This window comes from Nansenia antarctica, assembly GCF_963989245.1.
Source record: "Nansenia antarctica genome assembly, chromosome: 7".
NCBI classification, from domain to species: Eukaryota; Metazoa; Chordata; class Actinopteri; order Argentiniformes; family Microstomatidae; genus Nansenia; species Nansenia antarctica.
Window position 1 is genome coordinate 47,841,625 of NC_137677.1, and position 10,000 is coordinate 47,851,624.

Below are 10,000 nucleotides of genomic sequence, written 5' to 3' on the forward strand. Positions count from 1 at the left end.
TCTATTAATAGCACGTTTCTCCACTAAACTGTGAGAGGGAGAGCGGGACTGTGCCAGACAGAACTGAGTAACCCTACCAGTGTGTACTGTACACCCACACCTCTCCCTGACTACTGACGCACACACACACACACACACACACACACACACACACACACACACATACACACAAACACACACACATATACACACACACACACAAGCGCATACATGCACACACACACGCACACGCACACACACACACACACACACACACACACACACACACACAATGGACAAAGGGCCAGCTCCAACGAGCCTAGCAGCTGTGTTGGGGATAAGAGCGAAGCAGGAGTTCCCTGAGAGAGAGAGGGAGAGAGAGAGAGAGAGAGAGAGAGAGAGAGAGAGAGAGAGAGAGAGAGAGAGAGAGAGCGCGCAAATGAAGAGAGCAGGCCTGCATCCTGTCCCCGAGGATATCCAGCCCTGCCCCCTGACATGGCAGGACATGACTAACTGACTAGCCCCAGAACCAGCCTCCTGTTACAGGCTACCATCAGGACACGACCAGCCCCTAGACCCAGACCCAAAGAAAGTTATTGGTCCTTACTGGGACGTATTGGTCCTGTTTTGTGAACTACAGTATTGCACAATAACATAAAACATCTCTACCACTGAAGAGGAGGTGAGTGTGAGAGCATCACTGGCTCTCCTTTGTCTCTATGATAATAATCAGTCACTGCTGTTATCCTGCTAGTCCTGGGCTCCAGGGCTCCAGAGAGCCACAGGGGGGCCTCCCAAAAGTCACTGACCCAGAGAGAGAGACACCCTGCTGGGGGACAGAGACCAGAGCTGGTTTGCAGTTCAACCAGTTCAATTCATTTGATTTTCCGAATTTTAGTTTTTTTTGTTTTTAGGGCATTTCTGCTTTATTGGGATAGAGACGGTAGAGACAGGAAGGACGGGGTGAGAGAGAGGAGGGATGACATGCAGGATAGGTCGACGGCCGGAATCGAACCAGGGACCTTGTGATGACATGGCATGCGCCTTGGTGGGGTATGCCACCCAGGTGTCCCAATTCATTTGAATTTGACAGCGAAAGAAGGAGAGAAGGAGAGAAACAAAGAAGAGAGAGAGAGAGAGAGAGAGAGAGAGAGAGAGAGAGAGAGAGAGAGAGAGAGAGAGAGAGAGAGAGAGAGAGCAATAAATAATGTAAACGAATCCTAAGGCCAGCCCTTTGTAGTAAAACAGAATAGATCACGGTGTGGCCTGAGGAGATGGCTACTGAACATATGTCCCAGACTGTGGCCTGTCAGAGCTCAGAGCCAGGACCCATCCTTCATCTCCCTGTCTGCTGCCAACACAGCAGCTCACCTTTAATCTGGGGCCAGCAGCCAGCAGCCCCCATGGTCAACCATCTCACACACACACACACACACACACACACACACACACACACACACAACCACACACACGCACACAACCACACACAACCACACATATGCACACACAACCACACACACACACAACCACACACAACCACACACATGCACGTACACACACACAAACACACACACACACACACACACACACACACACACACACACCATCACTATTCCCACAACAAACAGGTTCTTTAGACTGTAGATGTTCAACAAACATACACAAATCTCAATGCCGAAGCCTGAATATGTCTGCAATACAGCCTCCGCACTTAGTTAATATTGATAAATGATCAAATCATATGAATTAATATATCAATATTTTCACCATTTGAGTGAGGAATGCTGTTCTCTTCCATTCCAGAGAGACAACTACATATTTCAGTAGAGAACATGCTGCCACCATATTACATTCAATAGCAATTTCTCAAACACCCATTACAATACAATACAGATTTAAAAATACACCTATCTCTGAAACGGTACATTGAGGTCTAAAAATGTTTAGGAATTACACCATGTCAATGGTTAGTGTGTAATTTCCCTGTTGCTAGTGACACCGAGGCGTGGTGTGAGTGGGAGACAGAGACCACAGGGTTACAATTAACCCCCCCCGAGGACAGCTGGAGGGCGGGGGAGCGGAGAGGAGAGAGGACAGGGACACCGTGGACAATACTGTGGAGGAGGAGGTGAGGAGAAGAGAGAAGAGGAGGATGAAAAGAGAGAGGACAGGGGCCACAATAAACACCCGGTGAAAGATTCGATTCACTGAGGCAGGGCCGAGAGAGAGGAAGGAGTGGGAGAGAGGAGCGGAGAGAGGCGGAGGAGAGGAGCAGAGGAGGAGAGGCAACTCTCTCTAAAAGGCACGTTTGTCCTGACTTTCACAATAGCTCTTCTCTCCCAAGATAACTGCCCTAATGGAGGTGAATGAGATCCCGTCTCCGTAGACAGATTCCTAGACAAACGCTTTCTCTCTCTCTCTCTCTCTACACGCCTCCAATCATCAACAGTTCATCCCTTATTCCAATTACCGCTGACTCATGCCATACAGATCCCCGCTCACACAGCCGCCACACAGGGTTAGTCATGTAGCGCTCTGCTCTTCGCTACTGATTTCACCCGCAGTTGTGTGTTCGTTTTGCGGGGGTCAGAGGAGTTGAGGGTCGAGGGCTAACGCCACACACCTCCCTCTGGATCTCTGCCTCTGTCAGAAGACAGATGAAGAGAAGGAGGCTGTAGGTCCCTCCTCCAGGTTAGAGGTTAAAGGTTAAAGGTAATACAGATGAGGTGATTATCCCCCCCCCCAAGCACCAGGCCTGTGTGTGTCTGGCCGTGGCTGGCATAGGGATAGCCAAAGTCATTGAGAGAAAGCGGCAGGGCTCTGGTTCTTATCATTGCGACGGACTGTGTGGGCTGTTTTGTCTGTGGGTCTGTCTTCTCTCTCTCTCTCCCTCCAGGAGAAGCAGACACATATTCCTGTCCGGTGGCCCTGTAATCAGCCCGCATTGCCTACTACACCTGGCTGTGCTTTGAGGTGCATTTCATGTACGAGAGGCGCTATATAAATAAAGCTTTACTTACTTACACCTGGCGGTGGGGCTGGAAAAAGGAGGCTCTCCCCATTCATCTAGGAGACTTCTCTCCACACGGACATTGTGTTATGTTGTGGCATTTCTAGCTTTGTGGCGTTATTATTATATTTTTGACACTTTACAACATCCTACGCTCACACATACTACGCATCCACTCCGCTTACATGACTGACGGACACGCCTCGTTCCTGTTTGTTGTGAGTATCATTTTTCCTAAGTTCATAAATAGGATGTTATTCTATTGATTCTGACGTGTGTGGTCTCTTGATCCATGACGCCGGGTCACGACATTGTACAGTGTCGTCCATCACAGATCGATCACGTGTTTACAGGCTCCGGGAGCGGCGTGGCCCAAGAAAGCAGGGATGTGTGCTGAGAGTCCATGCGTGTGTGTTTGAAGAATCGCACCGTAAGATGTATAGAACTCAACGGAGGACCACTCTCAGTCTCAGACACGGCGCAGTATGAGGCAGCTGAATGACAGTGTTTCTAATGGCAGTATCGGATTCTATCAGTCCCATTACTCCCCCCAGACACACACACACCCACCCACGCACGAGCACACACGCACACACACACACACACACACACACGCACACACACACACACACACACGCACGCACACACACACACACACACACACACACGCACGCACACACACACACACACACACACACACACACACACACACACAGACACTCGAGCGGAATGACAGTGTTCCTAATGGCAGTATGCTAGAGTATCAGATTCCCACAGTGCATGGCTAAATCCCATTACTGCCTATGAGACAGGGGACAATCAGGCACCAGCACACTCTCTGAGCATCATGCTGGGGAAGACGATACTTATTATTATTTATTACAGCAGAAACGGACAGATTCTAATCACTGTTCATCTCCTTGCAATTCTTTAACAATCAGTGTTATTCACTCCAATCAATACCTTACTGTTCAGGTAATAGGAGTTGTATGGTTACAATGATCCGTCTAGATGTCTAATTAAATAACAGCGAGTATTGAAAAGGCAGAGCGAGCCCTCTCGCTGGCTTTCTGGAGGACTCCGGTGCTCTGCTGTCCAGCGTGTCCCTGCTCCTGTGTGTGTGTGTGTGTGTGTGTGTGTGTGTGTGTGTGTGTGTGTGTGTGTGTGTGTGTGTGTGTGTGTGTTCTGGGCTTTTCTCCCTGTGGCTATTAGATACAGTAGATGCAGATATGCCTGCTGGTTGCCATGGAGCAAGTAGCCTACAGAGACCAAGTCGTTTTCGCAGAAATAAAGGCTTCACTGAACCTTCGACATACACAGATCAGTAACACATACTGTACCAAGGATGTTCTATAGGGAAGAGAATGGCACTGACGGTTCAGTTGATCGAGCAGGGTGACGGAAAGAATAGAGCGGTGGGTTCGATTCTTGTATAGGGACACACATATAGATAGATACAGTATATGTTTCTACCTTTAAGTCAACCGCTTAACACTATAACACTGTATTATTATACTGTAACTGGCTTTAACACACACAGCAACAGACACATGGCCCGACCTGGCACCACCCAACCAGGTCTTCTTCAGGCAGCGTTGCCATGGAACCAGCAAATCAGGAGGGAGAGATGTGGTTGTCCCCGGCAACCCAGAGAAATGGCGGGTGGAGAGGGACGGACACAGACACAGTGATGAGCCTGCACCGGGTGGGCAAACACACACCACGGCCTGCGGTGAGCAAACAACCAGGTGGAACAACACTCAGAGCCTGCATGGTCCATTAGTGCCCCTCTACACACACACACACACACACACACACACACACGCGCACACACACACACACACACACACACACACACACACACACACGGACACACACACACACACACACACACACACACCAAAAGACACAGAGAAATGTTGTATTGTACTCTATTAGTGCAGTCTCTCCTCATTATCTATTCCGGACATTTCCGCTAGCTAACATTCACTTCATGCATCTGTCATTCTCTGTTTGTCCTGCCTATTAAAACTAACTGCAGCCACATTCAGGGAATTTCATCAAGATCCCTTGGGGAAACTGTACATTAAAATTCTGGTTGGAAACAGAACAACAAGAATGACATCATCTCCTTTCTACTTTACCTTGACTCGTGTCAAGTCAGTAGCATTACAAATAGGCTACTAAATACACAAACCCAGTTATGCATGTCACATCCTATCACTGTGCCTGTAAAACCATGCAACTAACTTTAAGAGCAACAGGTGGACTGACAGAGAACTTCCTTCCCAGAAAACAGAAAACGCCAGAACGTAGAATATTCAAACAGGAAAATATAGGCCAGTAATGCAGAACATGGAAACGTCAGTTCCGGTTCGAACTTTTGTTTTTGCAACATAACCGTTGGTTGCACCCTATTCAATATGCCACAGATGCGCTTCACAGAACACTACTTACCTACTTCACATGAAGTCTATTATTGTCTGCTAATTACCATGACAGAGACAGACCAAGCAGACCTGTGGCCAAGCCAGTCCCATGTCTAAATATACCCTCCTGCTTAATTATGTAGGGAGGGTGGAGTGGCCACCAGTCAATAATTGAGTGGATCATTTCTGCTTGGAGGAGATGAACTCATTTACAGTGTGGTAAAGTTGGCTAGGACAGCTAAGGTGTCTGTCTGCCAGGTGGGTGGAACAACAGCACCCTCAGACTTCAGGCACTTTTGTCTTTAGGCTGTTTTAGGCAATTAGTGGTCATACAACTATCTGAGATCAGACTACGATCAGCAGTCACATGGATTAAAATAATGAAATAATGAAAAAATGTAATACAAAGTTTTGTTCTTAATCCCCCAAAATAAAGCCATACACATGTGCTTATTTCCAGTAGATTCTACATTGTTGCAAAAACATAATAATATCACATAGGTTATAATAACATAACAAGTTATGTGTTGGACTTGGACCAAAATGATATGGGAGTTATATGTTACATAAAGTTACAGCCTATGTTATTATAACAGAATCAACTCGTTGTTTTGACAGTTTGAATCATGCTGCTTGCTGATCGTCAAGCCGGTCGCCTTGGTCAGAATGTATTTCTCCCCATAAGCGACAGACAGGTTTTAGGTTATACAATATTTGAATATCGTAAAAAAAATAAAAATAAAAAATGCAACTAAAATACTGTAGCCTAGTCAGTCTCAAATGCAGAGCACGGACTGTATCGTGCATGAACACCATAAATAACGGACAGGCGAATCTTATTACTGTACCTTGCTCCTGATCTGTCCGGAGGTGGACACTTTCCTGATGAGTTTCTGGGGGCCCTCTTGCTCTCCCTCGCTGTCGGACGACTCATCCACCGTGACTGGACCCCCGGCGGCCCCCACGACGTGAGCATGGATCCCCGCCGCGGACGGAGGCCCTTTCTCCGGCTCCTGTGGCGGGGAAGCAGAAGACCACTCCGGGTTAGCCTTCACAGTCACCCGGCCAGCCGCTCCCTTCCTCTCTGGGATGAGGCGAGAGCTGGACAGCGGCTGGAAAGAAGTGGCTTTCTTTGCCGTCATCTTTCACCTACTGATCAGCGCTAATATGGACAGCAAATGTATCCGAGAGCATACGTGGGCTGTTAGACGCATGGGGATCTAGCAGCATGCCTCGGAGGCTCTAGTGGATTTACTACAGTCTGGTCCAGGACCAGGATGTGTTTATGGTCCCAGCCTTACATGCCGAGACCAGACTGAGGCTAGAGACCGCCTGCCCCAGTCACCCAACCGCCGGTGGACATCGCCGTGGCAGACCCTAGCGGCTGGATGACAGAAGCGGTAATCCAGTGCGTTACTTACTGTCACTTGTACGTTTCACCGCTCTCTTATAATAAACTTATGTTATGGGGGGGGGGGGGGAATCTGAGAAATTGACAATTGTTACGTTGCTGCCAGAACAAAATACAAAAACATCAACGTGTTTAGGCTACATGTATGCCAATTTAATTGTCATGAGAATATTATTAAAGACAAGTAGGCTTGCCTAATATTTCTAAATGTGTGTTGGTCTGGAAGAATAATGATGATCGTTCTTATTTAAGCATACTCAGCGGCGTTCAGGCTACAACAATTTAAATGTATCAATAGCCTACTATTAGTTTATTTATTAGTTATTACTGCACTGTTACTGCACTGGTCATTCCTCTGAACCCCCGCTATCTGGATGGATACTGTGTTGCTGGAACGTGACAAGATTAGCCTCTGAAATTCACTATGTTAGACTAGTTAGAGTACCACACTCGAAAACAAACAACATATTCACCTTGACAGTGATGATATTTTTTTTAATTATTATTAATCTGGCAAATATAGTAGCCTATATAATATACTGTTTAATTTGAACATGAATAATTACCACATTAACGACTAATATATAGTTCAAATAAGGATGTCTGATTCCACACCAGAATCACTCCTGTAGCCTACGATGTGCAGATTTTCCGCAAAAAGATGATTGGATAAAGCATTATGTGATTTAAGATTGGGAGAAAAGCGTAGGAATAGCACTGGCATTGTGTCTCATGTTTCACCTATAAACTACCCTTTGTTTAAAAAAAAAAAAGCCTTAGAGTTCAATACTGACCAGTTCTTCCCAGACAGGGCTGCGAGTGTAATGGTAGACATCATCCATAATTCCTAGTGCGCTTTTTTTTCTGCTCCGGAAAACGAATCAAGGAATGTTGAATGAATTTAAGGACTGTCTTGATGGCGTAAAATCGGGCATATGGTTTGAGGTCCTGAACGAGGTATTTCGCTGCTTTGCCGAGCTTACTACCCCCTCCACTCCGATGTTCAGCCTCCTCGCTACTCTGTCCAGGGCTGAGCCTCTAGTCGCCACGTGATAAATGTCAAACTCGGGCGGCGGGGAGCGAATTTGCGGAACCTAGGATGGTAGGGGAAGGTAGGGCAATACCGCTACCTGATTGGTTGCCCTGCCTTCCCCTACCATCCTAGGTTTCGCAAATTCGCCGGCGGGGAGCACCCGGAGAAGCCAGGAGCAGCGGCTCATGACGTCATCCATCTGAAGGCACTCAATCGCATGAATGAATGAATGAATGAATGAATGAATGAATGAATAGTCTTTATTGTCATTAATATAGTACAGGTACCATACAACGCCATTTGGGAGGGGGGGGGGGCTAGCTGGTGCTAGGAGAAAAAAAAAGAAGAAAAAAAAGAAGGGAAAAAGAGCTGGTTTACATAAATAAAGGCTATGTACACTATCCACTATACTATACTATACAAATAAAACACTGTGCTGTACTCTATGCTATAAATATCCTATGTGTGGAATCATAGGAGGACCCTTTCAGCTGTTTCATAGAGCACACATGAAGTTATCAAGATATACATATTTAAATAGTCGTTAGAATTATTGAACTATTATTTATTTTAATAATACATATTGTGGTCCTGTACGTAAATATAAGTAAAGTGCCCAATGCATAGATGGTGGGTAGCCATGAAATACGGACTAAAAGATGTTGGTATTCATTCAGTAGTCTACTCTGATAGTCTACTAACTACATCAATCAATTTATTAGCTTCAAATACACGTCACTCAGTAAAAAAATGGCATGCAGAGCTGTCATGAAATGGGTGTCTGGTGACTGTCACTGACAATCTTTCATCTTTCTGTGATCATCATAATCTCTTCCGTTAGAACTGTGAGATGGTGCTTTTCAACAGTGCGTGAGCTTAGAATTATAGGGTTCTATCTCCATTTAGGGTAGTTCAGAGATATTGAGCGTCAACGTTTTTACATTCCATTATGTTTTGTGAGATGGAACCTTTGTATTTTATTAATTACTAACTCAAAAATGTCAACATTTAAAAAAGAACACCACACAGGCATTAATAGACACCTAATGGATCAGATTATGTAAACAAAAAACTCAATTTTGACACAAATGGAGATAGAACCTTATAATTCTAACGTCACGAGTGGGAACATAAACACAGAGAAATGCTATTCCAACGGGACACATTGAGAACGGACAACGTTTGTCCCTCGTTTGTTATCGTCCCCCTGGTACCGCCAGGAGTTGTTCGGCAGAAATGTTATGAAACCAGCATGATGAAATCTAGATCAATAGAAAGCCTCTAAGTGTAATTGAGTGTCAAGACCATTCTTTACTATAGTATAGTTAGTATTTTAAAAATGCATTCCCAGATATTATGCAGAGGCACGTCGGCGGCTGTGGCCGTGAGGAGAATGCGGAACATCTTCGGACCCGTCCTGAGCAAAGGCGGCTGGACGTGGAACACTCATGAGGTCAAACTCCTCCACGCGTCATCAGGTACCTGACCTTTACCTGACCTTACACGTACCACCACCACCACCACCACCACTTCCAATCCAACACGTTTAGAAATCGTGACGTTAGAATTATAAGGTTCTACCTCCATTTTTGTCAAAATTGAGTTTTTTTACATAAGCTGATCCATTAGGTGTTTATTAATGCCTGTGTGGTGTTATTTTTAAAATGTTGACATTTTTGAGTTAGTAATTCATAAAATACAAAAGGTTCCATCTCACAAAACATAATAATGGAATGTAAACACTTTGACGCTCAATATCTCTGAACTTCCCTAGACGGAGATAGAACCCTATCATTCTAAGCTCACGAAATGTCCTTGATGTGTTCTTGTTCACAAGTAGTTTGCCTGTATAGAGAAATACACCAGCATGATGATGTAACTGGTTGGAAAGTAGTTTGCTCTGTGGCTCTGTGGCTAACACTAACTACGTATGTAATGTAAGCAGCGCTCATGTGACGCTTCAGTATAAATAGCAGGTTGTCTGTCTGTCTGTCTGTCTGTCTGACCATCTCCACCACACCTGTGGCTTTGCACTGCAATAACTGGTCTGACATTTCGTGTAGCAGTTTCTCACTATGTGCCTCTCAAAATCCTAAACATGAAGCATGGGTGAAACACCCATACATACACCAGTAGTT

General features: G+C 45.5%; 2 protein-coding genes across 2 annotated transcripts in view; one reads left to right on the forward strand and one right to left on the reverse strand.

Annotated features, from left to right (window-relative positions):
- The window catches only part of dgkh (diacylglycerol kinase, eta), a gene marked incomplete at both ends in the record, with an annotated part of 48,033 nt that extends 41,473 nt beyond the window's left edge, over positions 1 to 6,560 (reverse strand). Inside the window, one exon of the mRNA XM_080535728.1 lies at positions 6,267 to 6,560. Within this exon, the coding sequence (XP_080391854.1) occupies positions 6,267 to 6,560 (294 nt within the window). The remainder of the gene's footprint in view (positions 1 to 6,266) is intronic.
- Positions 6,561 to 9,127: 2,567 nt separating this feature from the next.
- The window catches only part of vwa8 (von Willebrand factor A domain containing 8), a gene marked incomplete at its 3' end in the record, with an annotated part of 76,828 nt that continues 75,955 nt past the window's right edge, over positions 9,128 to 10,000 (forward strand). Inside the window, exon 1 of the mRNA XM_080536127.1 lies at positions 9,128 to 9,340. Coding sequence (XP_080392253.1) covers positions 9,202 to 9,340 — 139 coding nt within the window. The 5' untranslated portion in view covers positions 9,128 to 9,201. The remainder of the gene's footprint in view (positions 9,341 to 10,000) is intronic.